Source organism: Bombus vancouverensis, chromosome 6 (genome assembly GCF_051014615.1).
Source record: "Bombus vancouverensis nearcticus chromosome 6, iyBomVanc1_principal, whole genome shotgun sequence".
Taxonomy (NCBI): domain Eukaryota; kingdom Metazoa; phylum Arthropoda; class Insecta; order Hymenoptera; family Apidae; genus Bombus; species Bombus vancouverensis.
The window spans coordinates 8,716,037-8,735,349 of record NC_134916.1 but is presented as its reverse complement, the minus strand read 5'-3'; the positions used below and the strand labels follow the sequence as shown (position 1 = coordinate 8,735,349).

General features: G+C 41.0%; 1 protein-coding gene across 1 annotated transcript in view; it reads right to left on the bottom strand.

Moving 5' to 3' along the window:
- nAChRalpha6 (nicotinic acetylcholine receptor alpha6) overlaps positions 1-9,891 on the bottom strand; it is a 269,347-nt gene extending 259,456 nt beyond the window's left edge. Inside the window, exons 1-2 of the mRNA XM_076619170.1 lie at positions 9,460-9,891; positions 6,767-7,361 (exon numbers count right to left, since the gene is read on the bottom strand). Coding sequence (XP_076475285.1) covers positions 6,767-6,902 — 136 coding nt within the window. The 5' untranslated portion in view covers positions 6,903-7,361; positions 9,460-9,891. The remainder of the gene's footprint in view (positions 1-6,766; positions 7,362-9,459) is intronic.
- Between the last annotated feature and the right edge of the window lie 9,422 nt (positions 9,892-19,313).

Below are 19,313 nucleotides of genomic sequence, written 5' to 3'. Positions count from 1 at the left end.
ACAGTGTAACGCTGTGTAATTCACGTGTTAAAGTCAAATCAGCCAAAAGGCCATGGAATCGTGTGGATGGCATGAAAGAATGCAGGCATGAGCTAATACAATGAGAGAGACGACAGGTTAAGCCGACAAGGCACGCAGAACTGAAAAACATTTTTCCTCTTGGTGAAATCTCGCTCGTAAGCCTCTCGAGCGCTCTTTTCAGTTAATGCCCGTGCACGCTCGGTCGAAAGAGGGGCGGAGGGCAGGAGGAGAGCGCGTGTTTCTACGAATCAATATCGAACGTTATGGATGTGTTTCCAGCCTCTTGGTAATGCGATGTAAAAATCTTGACGTCTAACAGCTGCATAATCGAACGCGCGCACCAACCGATGAAACTCGAGTTCTACCAACCCTGAAACCCTAAAAGCTGAGCTTGCTCCATCTTTGCATGTAAAACTGCGTTTTTAAAACTCTCTCTCTCTCTCTCTCTCTCTCTCTCTCTCTCTCTCTCTCTCGTCGATGGATATATCTTTAATTTGGTTGTTTAAGAATGAACGAAGATGTTCGGAATTTTGGATGATCCTCAGTTCGCAGGACGGACGGCACATCCGCTAATTTTTAGCGAGTTGGAAATTGCCACGTCGCAAGTTGTACGATTTACACGCCGAGAGGCTAAGTAGCATCGTAAGTATTCGACGGGTCCGCTCTAAGCTGAACCACGTGTCCTAAGCCTTAACACCCGACCAAGGACGAGGGCGCCAACTGGCGTTACGCTACGCACCCTCGACCATGTACGCACAAGGCGCGTCACATGAGAGACGCCCACGACAGGTCGACAGTTACAGGATTGGACAGAAACAGATTCCCACTTCATAGGAAACGTTGACTAAAACACACCCCCTAGACTGACAGTTAGGATACAGGCACCAGACGTTTCAAGAGACAAGAGACTCATCACGCGCTCGCCTAAGTTCAGTTTGTAATTTTCCGTTTATACTAAACAGTTTAAATAAACTTATTGAACACAAGCTTAGTAGATATCTTTAATCTACCTCCACCTTGAACGTTAACATCGTTCAAGGTTCGCGACCACAAGCGAACAGTTGCAACCTAACTGATCACCACCTAGTTGATAGAAGATCAGATTTTTGTTCAAGCTTACGGGAAAACTTAAATTATATTTAGGAAAATTATTGAATCGAAAGGCAGTCGTCTTCCACCGTGGTATTGTGGATTTTCGTGAAAATGTTACTGCAGGACATCGACTGAGAAATTTTACAGCATCAGGAATATTCCCCAGATTGCCTCGTTAGACTATTATTAGTCCAGGTCACTACAACGTCCATTGTTAGGAAAAATCTGCCAAAAGAGAGAGAACAGGAACGCGTAAAAGAATTTTCAAACGAAACTGTTAGAAAGAAGTCGCGGAAGGAGATGGAGGCTACGTTTTATCATAACCGAAGGTACAAAACTACACGCTTGAAAACGGCACGAACTTGGCGAACATCTTGTACATTATATCCTTGTCCTTAACAGTATCATTCAAAAGTTCCTCATGCTTGCGAAGCAATGGTCATCTTTAATGCGATTATTTTCTTCGATAATGTCTTCGGTTCTGTCGTAGAGTTGACAGATGTCCAGAGGTTTGATTCGACAATCGATCGTTCAATGATGAAGAATAATTTTTACACTAACCGTCTCTACCCGATGAATTAGCTTCACATTGAGAAGAGACACTTGTATTATTGAATTATAGAGCGTAATTAAATATGCAATTAGATCGCTAAGATATGAATGAAGAAGCTAGGAAGAAACGAATCTTTTTTCACTTGTTTGTTTCATGTCTTCATTCGTCTTCTTTTTTTTTTTTTTTTTTTTAGTTATTTATCAGAGAAAACACATACCATAACCATATACAGATAGCAATGAATCTTATTGCCAGCGTAAATAATCGAGAAACCGCCATTGGTCAGTGTAAACCTTAAAATGGAAAAATACGTAGTGTCCCGGCCAGTTTTACAGGGAGCTTTCCGCCTTTCAGATGAAAATAACTCACAATCGCGAGCATCGCTGCGGGTGGATACCTCTGAAATCTGGCCCCTTCAAGAAGATATTTCAGCCAGAACATGCCGATAAATCGGATGACTTATTATCGGCTGTAATCTCCTGGCCGAACGAAGAAATGTGCGAGCTTCGACCTTCGAAAATACATTCTTTACCAGCGAGCCAACCCACTGTTGCATTTAGCGCTTCTTTACACGTTCTTTTGTCGTTTACCTAGCGTAACGTATAGCACACAAAAACCATCGGAAGGGAAGTTTCTGTACTACGCGAGGTTCCGTGCATTTCTTCGATCGTCGATCACCACGTTCGAACGATGTCGAGAAAATGCAAGTGGGATGAAAATATTAGGCGACTTTCCAGGTTGCATTAAAGTGTGCGATGAAACGCGCAAAAGGAAAATCTGTGCGTGTTACTATTCCCGAGTAAAATATTTTTAAACAAAAACCTCGTGAATTTAGGAGTGCAGATAGAGTGGTCGCTAAAGCGCATAGAGAAAAATCTGGCATGCGCTACCCTTTGAATAGAACGCTTATAAACAGAGTTTCGTGAATTTAGAAATAAACGATGTCCAGTAAAAGGGACGAATTCTGTACTCATTTACATCCGAGTGTAGTTTCCGTTGCTTTATTCGTCATACGAGAGAAAAAGATACAAAGATTAATTATACTTCATGCTCTCTTATATCACACTTTTGCATAACTGGTTAACAGATCTCTCTTTAATTCTGACTCTTTACCAGTTAGTTTTATACGAGCGTTTCGCTAAACTGCAAGATATTTCAAGACTTCTTTTATTGCCACTCATATACTTAACGCCAGGCGATGTAGCTAATGCACGTCCGAGACATTGTAGATTCTTGCTTGAGGAAGTATTAAAAACTGGAATAAACATTTTTTCGATATAAACGTTGGATGAGAACGGAATACGGAAGAACGATTTCCTGTTTGCTGTGACGGTGCATTTTTAGCAACTCTCTACGATCTATCACAACACTATATTTTTATTAGAAGATTTCAACGTGTAAAGATACTTGTAACATGCTATGCTCGGGATTGAATTCGAACTAATAACCTAAAGAACATTTCCGTATTCTTGTACAGAAGAAATACTTTCCAGCCGATTAACCTGTTCCTTGTTCCTTGCGTCTGTGCTCGATATTCCGTATCTACTGCCGCCTGTAACCTCGGTTTCCGTCACGAATACAGCCAGACCACGTTTCATGACGCGTGTTTTATCGACGATCGTTTGTTCTACTAATACCATGAGCAGTTAATTTGCAGAAACTGCTTAAAAGCTAATCAGAGTGGAGTCGACGCGTAATTGTCAAGAAAGAATACGTAATTATGATTTCAAATACCGAAAGTAACTCGTCACGATACGACATTCCTGATTTCGCATTGATAATATTAAATTATCTTGCATGGTTGAAATTTAAATTTTCATATTATACAGGGCGGTTGGTAACTGGTGGCACAAGCGGAAAGGGGGTGATTCTACGCGAAAAAAGAAGTCGAAAATATAGAATAAAAATTTTTCTTTTTAATTTTTTCTTTTTTAATTTTTCCATCGAGACAACGATTTACAGTGAGAACCGTTATAACGTACCGCACGCGTACCGAGCGAAAATTCAAAATCGATTTTCTCGAAAACAAAGCCTCGAACGAAAAATTTTTATTCTATATTTTCGACTTCTTTTTTCGCGTAGAATCGCCCCCTTTCCGCTTGTACCACCAGTTACCAACCACCCTGTATTACCTTGCATGGTTGAAATTTAAATTTTCATATTATATGTATATAAATTTGCGTATTATCAGTTACGTTATCACATTTTTCGTTCGTCTATGAAAATCTAACTATGTGCAAATAATTTTCTTAGCGCTCGAACTTCATGAAAGGGTAATTTTTAAAATAGCTTGTGAATTCAGAACCTGTAAGAAATGAATCAGTCTTTAATCATAGAAGAGATAGAAATTACCGTATTTATCACGTGTACTACGTTTTCTTCAATTGTTTCAGACTTAACTCTCACTGGAACGAATAATCCAAACGATCTATCTTCCTACTAAACGTAAATTATGTTCCAAGCATCGACCCTGATGTGTCCAAAATTCCAACCACGTTTCTAAGAATAAACTCCGAGTGAAGAATCGAGCCAGTTGTGGAAACGAATACAACTTCAACAGAAATAAAGAAAGCATACGATCTACTTCAAAGTTGCTAGTGAAAAGATTACCTGCAACGATTTATACCAGCAAATAGAAACGAAATAAAGAGCATGCGTTTATCAATCACGGCGGAAAAAAGGGGGAAACGCGGTTTCCTGGTGACAGTGAAATCAGACATCGATTCAAATGGCAGGACGTAACAATGTGAAGCGAGACTGATTTCGTTATACCGACTACACTGACACCGGGTCTGCTAACCTTGATTATGATTGACAAGGCGATATATTACACGCGTTTGAACGCCACTTTCGATGTAACGAGCTGTACGCAAGTTCTCTAACGGCCAGAGACGCGAAGCATTATATTTCGGATGTAATTTCGGACATGTCCGTTTCACCGACCATGCGGAAAAATGGTAGCGAAGGTGAAAATTTAAGTGTTGCCACGTCCGTGTTCGCTTAAGTGCCCGTCAATCGATGATTAATTTAGTACGGTCGCGGTCGAAATATGGATATATTTAAAAAATGGAGCGTGAAATTCTTTTCATTAACGTTTGATTGACGAGAAACGAACTCGAAAGGTTCGTAACTTGGTCGTATACGTACGTTTAAAATTGAACATGTTCAACGTTGAAATTTTCGCGAATAAAATTCAACTTTTGCATTAAGCTTAACACTCTATGATGATTGAACATTGCATTTAACATTGACACGCGATAACTAAAAACTTGACGGTATACTTTCACCTAAAATAGTCTAAAAACAAGCTAAAACAGAATATCGAAGGAAAATTGAGAAAATGCAGAATTCTATTTAGAAAATACATACATAGACAAATGAACATCTACATCGTATCTATATTTACGTGTACTGCGATAGATTTATATATTATGTATATGTGTCGATTCCTGTATAAATATACGTATAACGTAAGAAGGGCAGAAGCTAAGATGGAGATATGGTTCGAGATGGAGGAAATAGCTTTGAAAGCGAGTCTCGATAAGCTCGGCGTACCACCTCTAATTGAGGTTCACGTTGGATTTCCACTTTACAAGGTGGGAACCGAGCCACTACGGCAGAACTGAAAACGGGGTCGTACGATTTCTGTCTCTTTCGGTATCAAAAGTTTTCTGGCACAGAGGAGGGGAGGATTAGTTGTGAATAAAAACTACAAGAAGTTCAATTTGCGACGAAACGAACCGACGATCGGGAAAAGCTACGATTTTACGATTGCATCCTTGTCTCGACTTTCGATCGCACGTAAGATCGTAATTTATTTTTGAAAAATGAATTCTTCGTTGAATTAGGTTTTTTCTGGTTTAGAGTTTCGTAATTCTTCCTTACGAATCAATAAAAGCACAGTCTTATCTTCTACCGTATAACAAAATATTCTCTGCCAAAAATTTGTTGCGGGTAGTTCGCGAACACACCGATATATCGTTTAGCTACGTGTGCACGAAATTTGTAACGACTATGTGTAAATTATTTTACGATGGGTGGTTAACGATTAATGATAATGTATTAGTAAATACATACGATAATAATGATGATTAACAATAATAGCTAATAACGGTTATAATTAATCGAGCGTTATAATTAACTATGACTAATACAGAAAGCTTTTTGTAAATTAATATCGTCAACACAGAAAATACTAGAAAATTTAGATTGTTTATTACTTTGTTTTACTTTCTCTATAGCTTGTATTAAATGAAAATAAGTAATGACCGTAATCGTTTGTATTATACGGTTAAATTATCGGTGTCGTTCTAAAATTATTGAATTCGACTGTTTTTCCTCGATATGTACGTACCATGTGCATGCATTCTTGATAAGAAACAACGATTCTAAAACTCGTCAGAAACAAAATGAGATACCAGAATTTAATTCCAACGGCCGCAAGCGTATAACCTGCGGGTCTACTACAAACATTTGAGAATATTCGAGTGTGCAAAGTATTTGCATATAGAAACACCGATACACAATGCAAATTGTTACGAGCTGGTCGCATAACGGAATATGCGTGTTCCTGCGATCGATCGCTTTGATTAAATCGAATTGTAACGTACACTTTCCAGCCGTTAACTAGACGTTGCGTTGGAAGAGACAGTTAAGCGGCTTTCGTAAGGCAATTTCTGCAAATTAATTTCGTAAACTGACAAAGCTGAACATAAAAGTAGCAGAAACTACGAAAATCGAATCTATCGTTCATCGAATATCGACCAGACTATATTGACTGTATTGTATATTATACAAATTAATTAACAGGAAAAGTAGAAGAAAGCAACTTAAAGAGCGATAATGTCGTCGATAACGATACTACATTTCAAGAATCACCAGCAGTCAGTTTTCATATCGTCCTCGCGTTATTTAAAAATTGTCACGTAGTGGAAGAGAAAATTTCAGCATGCTATCGAACGTTATTAACGCTTTTCCTCGCGTGTATTCTCCCGTAGACGAAGAAAATCCTCAACTGTAGGAAATTACGACGTCGAACGATCGAATGGCGAATCGAACGATAACGGAAGATCGGAGGAAATCAGCGGATACGGAACTTACCTTGAGGTAGGACGGTGAGCAAGAGGACTATTTGGAGACCGGCGCTGACCGTACAAAGCTTTATTCGCATCTGTGGCAGACCTCTCGTCTGGTTCGCCATGGCGAATGAATTTTGCAGACTCGGCCAGCTCGACATTTCCTATTCGCAAGAGTCGGCCACCCGGAATCCGGCGAATGCTCCCTTCCTTTCGTTCTCCAGCCGCTGTTCCGTCGTCCGTCCGTTCTCCACTGGTGCGCGCACTACACTATATATTTTTCGTGTCACTTTTACGAACTGCGATCACCGTCTCGAACGTCGCCCGGGAACTCTTCGTCGCGAACTGTCTTCCTGATTCTGATCATCCTGTCGACAGGCAAACGATCGAACCGCGAGTTGTACGCTAATCGTCACAACGATGCACCCGAAACGATGCCGCCTGACTTTGCCGTCATAACCAATCGTTGTCCTCGACACTTTTCCTTTGTACAACCACCCGCCACACGCGTACTCGCTCAAACTTTTCGTTGGTCGCTACTGCCGCTGCTGCCTATCGACACCACGGTTTTAGATCCGCATCGAACCTCTCCACGCGCCGAGCATGCTCGCTTTAAGCACCTGAAAATAATTGTGCCATCGTATCAATGTGATCGACTAAACAACTTCCACGACCCTATTTTCTCCTATCTCTCGTCTTCAAGCGACATTCTGCAAGTTTTTCTACTTCGAAAATAATAAATTGCCATTCTTTTTGGCTTGGTGCAACGGAAATCCCGTGAAGGATTGGAGGCGCGAAACCTTTTGTTTTATTTGTTTACAAGAAAAACAAACGTTTTATGCTGAGAGAATACAGAACATCGCGTACCCCGAAGCTCGAACGATAGATCATTGTTAATTAGTACGATCGAGTCATAGGTGTCCTAGGATGGTCTGAAATAAATCGATCGATCGCATTTATCACGTAAGATAAGGAACACAGACTAAACTTGGACATTTTGCAACGAGGTAGTCTAATTTAGATCGAACTCATCCCGTTACGGTCACCTATGACCGATTGATATCAAGCGAGGAACATCTCATTCGATTAATATCGATCTTTGTGACTCGGTGTTTGAAACAAACGCGTTACTACTATAATTTATCGTGTGTGAACGTTGTTCCTTGCCTCCTGTTACGGTTTAGACGATATTTAATTTGCCTCTTATAGGAAAAGCTACGGTGTTTAATCACGTTATTGTACGTGGTAAGTTAATTTCGTATCGCGTTAACAAAGCGATGGCTGCAATTTAAATGTAACGGAAGTGAGAACAAAAGCATTACGGTGAGAACTCTACGAAGGAAATTTTGTGAGAAATGTCGGTTATTCGAATTTATCGTAATATAATTAAATTAGTCGTTGGATCTACACTTGCATGCATTACTAATTAATTTCGATATTACGACCTAGTCAAAAATACAAATTTGATATTACATCGTCGATAGGGGAGCCCACAAATCAAAGTCGTGAAAGAAATTTCATTATACTCCGATCGTGATGTTAAACGGTATCAAGCGAATAATTCGACACTTACAGAACCGATGTTTTATTCGTTAAATCGATTATCGAGGAAATATAATTCGTATAACGATAAATAACATGCAAAATTATAGCAAGTTACAGTGAGTCAACGATCTTGAAATGTCTCGAGTTTGGACAGAGGCGTTTCAAGATACTCGAGACAACGTAACCTACTGATAACAATTGAAAATGGATCAAGAATACGATTAAATTGTTCCGCATTTATTCATCGCGCCAAACGAATTATTTGTATCGTTGGAATCGTTTTCAATCACGGCAAGTTCGATCTTTTCGATACCTGTTGATTAAGCAACTTTTACTCGAAACCGTATCACAAGCCTTTCACATTTTTACCCAAAAATTGAAAATGAAATTTCCCAGAGAAATTCCTAGCCTCCGCCATCCATATAATAAATGTTGGAACTCTAGTATTGCGATCTTTGTTTCCATGCAATTGCGAGAAAGATCTATGCGTTTCCGCGTTCAAAAAATATTACGAACGACGGTTTTATACGCATCTGCGTTCTACGTAACACGGTACACGAAAATCGGAGCTTTTAAAAGCCGAAGCTAACAGGAAATAGAGTTCGTCCGCGTATTGATATTAAGCTTACGAGTATCCAGAAAATGAAAGATCATTTTTAACGATGGCTAGCTCTTTCGTTTACTGTTTACTGTTGTACGTGCCTCGAATAGAAAGATTGTTTCGTCAGGGACTACCGTCACGAGGCCTTTACTTCTTGCATACAAAATGAAGTGACAAATGTCAAAAATGTACACGCCAACCTGCTCCGAATACACGGTGTAATCGAAATTTGAAATTATTCTAACGGGCTTCGAAAAATCTCTCGTGCAATTGCAAAGATATTCGATGGAATCTTTCGAGAATTCTACGTAACGCTGCGTTGCTCGCGCTACTTAAACGGTGCTCAGCTTTAATCAGCATCCCTTGAAACGATGCTTGAATATACATGTTTGTGACGCAATTTTTGAACGTCAAAGGGAAGCGTTCTCGAAACCTTATTCGTTTACGAATCGGAGAAACACGGAAAATACATTGCCTGGTCACGACAAAGTGGTCTGGCGAGAGACACAAAAATAGGAATTCTTATCTGGAAAGTTGCAATAGCGATTTGTAACTTGTTAGTACGAACGTACCTACGATTGCGTTCGGCGTCTGTCGTCTCGGTATCGTTTATCAATTTATCGGTTACACGGCAACGTTCTAGCTTCGCGTATCAAGTACACGTCGAGCGGACGCGTCGTTTACGAAAAGAGGACCGTTGTATCCGGATACGTAAAGAAAATTCCATACGTCTTTCGGACGCGCTCGTTTCACAGGTGTTTGTATCGATCACAGACGCGTGTATTCGACCTAATACGTTTTCTTTCTCTTTCGTTATCCAACTACGAATACGGTATTCACTGGCACGAATACACTCATCCCTTATGGAAGTACGATCGGAGGAACGAAATACTACGAACACACTTTTCGTTTCTTCTTGACACTGCTACTTTCTGGTCCGCGACCTTATCGAAATTTCTCATTGGGAATTCGCGCGACCACCTTCAAACAAGAATCGAGGAAGAATCGTGAGAGAAGCGAAAGGTTGTACAGTTCGAATCGAAGGTATCGGTGAACGATGATTTGCGCCGAACGTGTTGATGAGTTTTCAAGGGATAGCAGTTGCGGAGATCGGAGTACGAAGAGTTGGACGCGGCGAGTTGCCTCGGCGAGTAACGCTTCTGGCACGACTATCATAGGCAATCGTATCCAAAGAAGGCAGCTATGTTATCGCGATTGTTGGACGCGGCACGAGCCTGCGTTCGTAGCCTGGTCGGCCTCGTGCATCGTCTTCTTCGTCCCACTACTGTCCACTGCACCCTCCATCCTTTCGTGTATTAGCACCACCTTCCACCTCCTTCGCTTCCTCCTACTTCAGCGGAGCGCAACACGGTGCTGCTAGCCGTATCCAGGCAACTTGGCCAAGCGTGCTGCTCCCACTTCTGCAGGCTTGCTTCTCTTACATCAAATCCTCTCGGCACGCTTCCTCTTCCCTTTCTCGTTCGTTACACGTCCGCTAACTCGCTCGTCCTTGTGCAAAACCATGCTGCTTTATCGCTGCCCAGTCCCTCTCGAGATTCGCGTACGAAATCTTCGACTCGAGATTCGGTTAGGACGATACCGCTGGTTCGCGTTCACGACGCCTCGTCATCGTTACCGTTGATAGTTCTCCGAAGACGATGACGCTAGTGCTCGCGTAGCTTACCCCGTTGTCGCTCGACGTTGCACGACTACGACGCGTTCGTCGAGGCTCGCGATCACTTGCTCCTCAAACGCGTCCTCGAAAGATACGACGAGGTAGGTGGATCGGTCATCGTACGCACCGGCCGCTACGGTGGCGAAGCGAAGCCGATGTGACTGGGTGATCGGACGACGGGTACGAGCGAACAGGGCTACGATCGTTGACGCACTATCACACGCGGACGATACGAGGTCTACAAGCAGACGTAGGCGACTCGCGGTACACTGAGACAGCGGTGGAGAAAAAGGTGAAGCGGACGGCAGAAGCGAGGCGTGTGCGCGGATAGAGCCAAGGGGGCAACAGCTAGATAGCTAGGGTGAGGGAGAGAGAAGAGAGGGTGAGAAGTGTAAGAGAGGGCGAGCGAAAAAGCGAGCGAGAGGGTAATAGACAAAGACGGAGAAGAGGGGCAGAAAACCGCCTCGTTCTGTGATCGGGTATCCAAACGGAACTGAAAGTACGCTGAAATAGAAGGCGGTCGGGGTCGTGTACGAGCTGCCGGTCGAGCTCTCGCGACTCGCAGCTACCGCCGCGATATAGACGCGAGGAAGGCTTTCCGCGATGAGTACAACCTTCCCTCCACCACCCTATGCATTCACCATCCCTTCCTTCGTGCTACCCCTACCGCTCACCTTCAGTCCCACCACGATTTCGCGGGAAGCTGCGGACTGGACCATCACGCAACTAGCGTCCTCCCCACTACCGGTTCGGCTACCGGCCGGGTGCTCTGGTGAGACAGAGAAGTAGGATCGGTAGAGTGGGTGGTCTGGGGTGGAGGGCTCGAGGACACCATCCCCGAAGCCCACCCCACAGATCAATATTCTGCCCACCACCGTGTACCGGAGAACCTTGTTTCCATCTTCCTCCTTCGCCCGGATGCTGGGTCCTTGCCTCTCCCTCTCGACCACCTCGCGAACTCCCATAGCTCACCGACGTGTTACCGAGTGACTTTCAGCGTGTGCGTGCCATCCCCTTCTGCACGCCAGGTGTATAGATCGTGCGTGGGCTCGAATACCACCTTTACGTATGTACGTGAGCAGCATGTGTGCGTACGCTAAGTATACATGTATCTAAGTATCGTTGATTCCTCGGTGACGGAACTCGCAAATGACGCTCGAGCATGGTCCGAGCCTACTAAGAGGAATACGCCACGCGAGTCCAGATCTCCCGGGGCTAGCGTCGGATCGCTGTACTCTGTACGCCGGCTAACGCGAGCGACAAAAGTGGAACGTACTAGGGTGACACGGTTGATGAACCGACCGATCGATTTCGCACCTGTGCGCATTATGCCGATGACACAGTGCCAACAATTACTGGATCATCGGCCGCACAGTGCTCCTTCGGAATACCTTCCTTCGTGAAAGCCCAGTCGACGATTACGCGGTCAGCCTGGCTAAAATATTTCTCATCGTAATCGTTTAGGGCCACCTTTTCAGCAAACGTCGCGGTAACTTACATATACATATGCCAGAGTACTTGTTGCATACCGGTGGTTGCAGCACGAACGATATTTAACTTAACGAATGCGATCGAATATAATAACGCGACGAAATTAACGCAACTTAAATTCTTGATCGACCACGTGTAAAAACTTTAAATTAACTAAATTTTTATTTATGGGGTGTATTGTTGTATCGGCATTATAGAAATCTACTGGTATCGACAGATGGCGTTATGCAAGATTTTGTCGCATATCGTAAGTGAAGGCACTTCATCGGAGCGCTTAACTCACGTAGTACGGTCACGGACGAGGCGCGATGGAGCGCGAAATCATTGACTATAACCCGCGTTATATCGAACTTCGTGTTTTACGTTCTAAAACACCGACTTTGAAAAATAACAGAATGTTTTCTGCGCCATCTGCGACTCGATACGGCGAATATAGGGTTCTTACGTATTTTTAACACAGACAAGATACGGGCTAGGGACACATTTTCAGTAAGAATCGTTAAGGATGTGTATATCAAGAGCGGATAAGGTAGAAAATTATATTATCCGTACCGGCTACATAATCGCGCAGCTTTTATCTATACTCGACAGTTTAGCTTTCCCCTTTCTCACATTTTATTTAATATTATTCGTAGTAGGTAATCTTTCTTTCGAAAACGTCTTATCGATGCAAAGCAAATTAGAGCGTTCCAAATATTCCAATTATTTAAAGTTCCTAATTCGCTTTGCATCGATAAGACGTTTGTTTCAACGCGTTTTATCATCTCCCATTAATATTACAGGTTAATTTACGTCGATCGATGAATAAATTTATTTTTAAACTTCACAATGATGTATTTGTTAATTAAATTCAAACGAACAATGAAGCAAAATCAACGGCGCTTTCGATAACTTCGTTTGGACAAAGATCTGTACTTAGATCTTTAATTCTAAAACTCGAATACGTTTACGCACGAAACTGCATAAGAAAATATGTCGATGATCGTAATGAAACGATTGTAGAGTAAAATTTATATTCAGCCTACGTTCATACGTATAGTTTTTAAGAAAAGAAATGATTGCAATGAACGAAGCACGATGGTATTAAAACGTAAGCACTGAAAATCTGCATAATTTAAATTCGCAATACGTATTATGGAATAAACTGATTTACACGTGACAAATATAAATTTAGTGAGTAATTATGCTCTGTATTTATTTATACCGCTGTAGACATCGATGTTTTACGTATTGTGTCACGAGTGAATTTAATCCACACGTTATGATAATTGTTATAACGAATGTCGATGACGCAATGGGATGCCGATGAAGCGCTCTTTTCACGAGTGATCAAGGTTCCAGTCATCGGTGAATACCGCAAACTTAGATCACAAATTTAACCATTCTATTAAAAGCTAAATTGTCGTTATTTTACGCCTTTCTTGCGATTTTTTAACCAAGCATTTATCTGTCTATGTTTATACATATAATCTCTTTCTTTTTATGTTTACGCACAGAATATACCGACGTTTTTTAAGAAAAAAAATCTGGGATATCGTAGATTTATTAGAAGAGTTATTATTAGATTGCGAGTATTTGTGTAAATTTATATTTTTATAGATACAATTAAAAAAGAGGAACATTGGTAGATGTATCTGTAGATAGTAGTATTATGATCTTTCTGTGCATTTTTACGTTTCTAAATTTCTCGCAAATGCATAAAAACACAATCTAATTGTTACTATATCTAATCACGCAATTTGCATTAGCCACTTTCCTTATCCTAATATATTTTTGTTCTATTTGCCGCATACGTCATCAGGTATAAAGTTTTTTCAGAAACTTGATAGAATATGTTAATATTATGATTTTTATGGAAATACATGTAAAAATGTAGCGTATAATTTTCTTGTGGGCTACAGAACATTATCTAGATGCAAATAACTTTTACGTTCATTCTATACAAAAGTATCATTTTTCATAATGTCCGCAGAATATTCGTGCAGTGAACGAGACAAAACAATCTATGAATGCAGCAAATATTACACGAAAATTAAACAAATTATCCTTTAGCATGCGCTGTTATCCCACGAAAAATGAAGGTAATTAGCAGTCGGAGATAACGTACATACGTGGACATATAAGTAGAAGTAAAAACGTAACAGACATATAAATAAAGCAGAAGGCAAGATAAGTAAACCGGTGTCGTATTAACTGAACAGCTAAATAATTAAACCAGCGAGGAAATTTTATATGATCACACATTGATTACGTAATTACATATGTATGTGAAAATTCTATCGATAGCAGAATTTCATCGTATAGAAATAAATATATTTATAATTAATCTGTAATTATACATTCCAAATTCTGTCTTGCAATTTAGTTAGCATCGATTTCTTTGTTAATTTTATTGTATATTCCATTGGCGTCGCGCACGTTATTCACAATTAAAATTTCATACGTAAATATCACCCGTAGTATTTGTTTTAGACTGTTCAAAGTTTGTCTTCGTTCCCAAAATGAATTTTTCCATCTCGTCGTAAACGTCGTCAACGTAAATATTCCAATTTCATACAGCTGTAATCTAAATCGTTGTTAGAATTTATCGATACGGCGATCTAATTACCTCTGATATCGTGGCGAAGTAATTATTTTACTATTTTCTGTTGTGCCATATAGTATAATAGCAATATACCTAATGCTAGTGAATTTTTATGAAAAATTCCTCTTTTGACACGCAGAACAAACGCGTTACGAACTAGGAAAAAGTCATTGAATTATTAAAACGAACATACACGCATGGCGATGAATTATTTCGTAAAATACGACGCTCATTGTCGTTTCTTCTCGACTGTGGCATTAAACGGTGACTCGTTGTCGTTCGAAATAAAAAATTCTATCGATTCGTCAAACCACGAGTATCACTGTCGTCTGTATTCCACAATATCCTTGAGATCGTCGAGGTTAAAATGGTCGGGAACGATTTCAAAGAATAGAGGTTTCATCGAGGGCACAGGTATAGGAACGAGAAGAGAAGGAGGTTGCACCTGGCACTCCGGACGATTCTAAACTCACGCCTCGTACACTCTTCTCCCCATCTCCCCGTCGATGATCTATTCCTTACAGCCGCTTTCTTCCCTTCTACAATTCGGACCTTTTCCGGATTCAACCAAAATAAGAGAAATTGCGGAGAAATCGGCGTCCCTTACCATTCTGCCCTCATCCATTGTAACATCTCCGAGCATTCGAACATCATTGTGGTCATTGTACGTCCGAAACGGACGTTTTTACGCTTCGAAGTCGACGCGTTGTCGACTAAGGCTCGACTTCCAGTTTCTTTTCAGGCCCATTGGAGTTTAATAACGAATGGGAGGAGCACTGGACGAATTGACGAGACCTCTCGGACGTTTATTTGCAAAGAAGAGAGTTGTACGGTCACATCGCGTCGCTTTTACCAAGTTTCCCTGCTCGAAGGACGGTGCGTGAAATTGATCGGATTTGAGGCCAAAAAGCCTCGGTCAAACATTGGATAGCGAAAATGATGAATTTGGGTGGTTCGACTGGCGAGTCGATCGTTTTAAATGTTTCCTCGCCAATTAACACGTTGCAGAGATATTACGGTGATATCTAGTTGCGTTGTGTATAATTCATGGTCGTATCGTTTTCGCGATTTTGCTCTGTAGATGTGTACTCGCGTATAAACGTACGAGTATGGAACTGTAATAAAACGAAAGCGGCCGTTGGCTCGATCCTCCTTTGAACGCACCGCTTCGAGGAAAGCTTCCGGTCGTCTCAAAGCGTTCCTGCGTTTTCCAGATTGAATTTTTCCGTTGAACATTCCTGGTCTCGGAGTAAAAACAATTTTCTGTTCGACCTTATATTGGTTCGAATCATTTTCTGGGAACAGGTGCGTTGTTGCAGGTGCGCCGGGATGAAACACGAAGCCGACCTCTGTTCCATTAAATCGACATAAAATTGTGGTTACTGGCAATATATACGATTGTCGGTATGTTAATCGAGATTTCGTACTGTTTCAGTAAGACATAAAGCAACGATAGAAAATATTCGTTTAATAAGGAAAAATATCGAAATGGCCGAGTAGATACTATCGAGTAGGAAACGATAATTACTTCGCGTGCAATTTCATGCCACTTGAAAAAGCCACACGAATGTCTGCCTGTTGATACGTTGCACGTTCGCGAGGCCCGAAGCAATTTCAAGGAAAGATTATTCGGTACGTCACAGCCGTAGCAACGGCTCGAAAAGTTGTCCGCCCATGTATCTACCTTAACGATCTTTCTCCGAGCGACTCGTAATTATGCATAATCCTTTCTTACCGGTGTATTCCGCTGCGTTCCAGTTCGCCGGCACTAATTAAACCGCACTGAATGTATTTCGAGCAACATAAACGCTTCATTAATTTCGTTGATTGCAAGAAGCACGGTAGGCAAAGACAGACCATATTTCTCGGCAACTCGACGACCGGTCGTATACTGAACGACGGCAAGTGACGAAGAAAAGCATTCGTTAAGGGAGTTCGCGTTCCTTTCTCGTCGCGCTTATACAAAACGAGTTCGCTAAGAAGAAGGCGGCAGTAAGAAGAAGAGAAAGAAAGAGCAGAGGAAGAATAAGAGTTGAGGCTATGTATACATGTATAGGTATACGAAGCGGGGTTGCTGCTACGAAGCAGCAAGTAGGGCGAGTACAGAAACGTGTCTCTGTGCGTGGGATACTTATTTAGCTGAAACTGCTCGTCCTTCCTTATCCCCGTTGTTCTTCTTTGTTTCAATGACTCTGTATATATCTCGGAATACTAATGACGTAGCAAGAAAATGCTGGCCGATGATGTAACGTGCAAGGGTAGCCAGCGGACATCGGTGCCGGCGGCGTCGGTGGCTGCTACTTACCTGCAAAGTTTTCCCTTTGCGCGCCAACTCGGACTAACCTAGTCGCTTGGAGGGCGCCTCCGTAAACGGTATAACGTTCGTTGCGTTTCATAAATTAGGAGGAACATTCCTCGTGGGAGGACAAACCCTCCGAAACTCACCGCAGAAGCAGAAAACGTACTTGTCTTACCGCGGCCTGGTTATGGCCGTAAGGGGAATACGATTATTTCGCGATGGCATACACGTAAAACCGGCGCGGAACGAACAAGAGCACAGCCACCACTCACGTGGCTTGTAACTATACGCCAAATTGTGGGATCTTCGCCGACGAGAGGTTCGACCTGTGAATTAATTAACCGCGCTACCATGTATCTTGCGAGGAAAAACCGGCAAGAATACGACTCAATTCGAGTACATATAATACCTATTGTTCCCCAGGGATACGGCTCTATACGGCGAGGAATTTATATTGCCGTGTAAAAAACATATTCTAACGCTCTATCCAATCATTTCGCGATAAATTTGTCAGTATATCGGGGTTTTACATCTATACGATACATGTTTTAGTGCGAAGTGCGCAGCAGCGAGGCCGGCAAGAGCAGTCGAACTTATTAACATGAAACTCGCATAGAACAGAAACTACGTCATAAACCTCATCATAAGCATTAAAATTAAAGTACGTTTGTGAACATAAGTCATTGGAGCGAAATTCGCAGAACCATGGCTGATCGTTGAATTAATGTTCCGAGTTCCGTGTGAAGAGATAGTCATTTCGTAAAATATTGTTATGGAATCAAATTAATGTATGAGTTTGATAACCGATAGAAGCTGATGTGTTCTATTTAAATGAAACAAGTCACTCTACTAAACAAATTTTCCAAAGAAATTTTTCCAATTTTTTTTCGGACGAATAAAGACGGATGAAATATTTAGTTAAAAGATCTAATCGAAATATATCGTGATAAAATCGTTTTTATTTCCATTTCGATAGCTTTTATTAGCGGGTAATATAAACGTTAAATGTTAACTCTGAAATTAATATATTCCGTAGAACTCGATATTTCAAAATGGAAAAGCCAAATAACATTTTTTTATGATCTTGCGCAGAACGATTCTCGACCAGCATAATTTTTTTTTACAAAATAATACACACGCATATTATTATCGATGTTAATTATATACACGTAGAGATATTTTCTGCTTATCTAACTAATCGTATCTTTTATTATTAGTTGGCTATTAGAAGATCAGTAACGTAGATAGTTTGTCTACTTTTGCACAATACTGTACAGTATACGTCATACCTATATGCAAATGTTTGGAAGTTGGAACAGGCTATTTCAGACTGGCAATGCTGAATACTTAATTAAATAGCGACGGTGATTGTTACCAGTATCGAACCGATGGCGTTGCCTATTAAAATCGTTCCAAGTTTAAGTAGTAGATTGGGGTTAGGTTGTATTCGTGTTCATATGCCCTACATTTTACATGACCGTGATATCAAAAATACATTCCATTCCAAGAAAATGAATACAACTTTAAGAACAGCGTGACTTTTACAGCCGTAAGTCCTTCGACAAATAGTTTTTCGATATTTCATTTCCTGTAGCGGATATTCTCTTCTAAGAGTTTACATATCTCTCCTTGCATATTGACCAAATTCCAATGTATTAAATTTCCTGTTTTCTACAAATATCTTAATACAATGTAAAAGCATGGGACAAAAATTGTAAAAGATGTTATAATAGTCTGTGGTCTTTACTACGCATATAGATTTTACTCGGCAAACGGTGTTAGCGTACTCTACGAGTAAAAATAAGGAAAAATGTTACACCGAATATCCAATCTATCAAAAGATTTGAGCAGAAATACGAAATTGCAATATGGATGGATATTTCGTTCGATGAAACGGAACTGCGTCATTTACATCAGCTCCATTTCGAAAGGCAGTCGATTCTTATAAACACGGAATTGACATCGATGGAATATAGAATCTATCGGATTACGAATTTCTTCTTGATTTTCTTTCATTTCGATGAATATATCAGGAATTCGTTATGCATATATTAATATAACGAAAAGCATTCTTTTCCTTCGTGGTTCTCTACAAATAGATATCTAGCGATATGACATCGTTTCTCGATTACATCATTGAAGATAATGCTCGCTTGAGAATTGCTGCACTATCGTGTTTCGATGCGGTATCGAACGAGAAACCGGTCCGCTTATTCGCTGAATTTTGAAATAGGTATTAATCCTATGTTCTCTTTTTCTCGTTCTGTTTCTTTCTTTCTGCCTGCACGAAGACAAACCGAAATGTCCTCGATATAAGAACAGAATTTTCAAGTTTAACCGTGCCTGAATTCAATTTCACGTTCGACGTACACTTCTG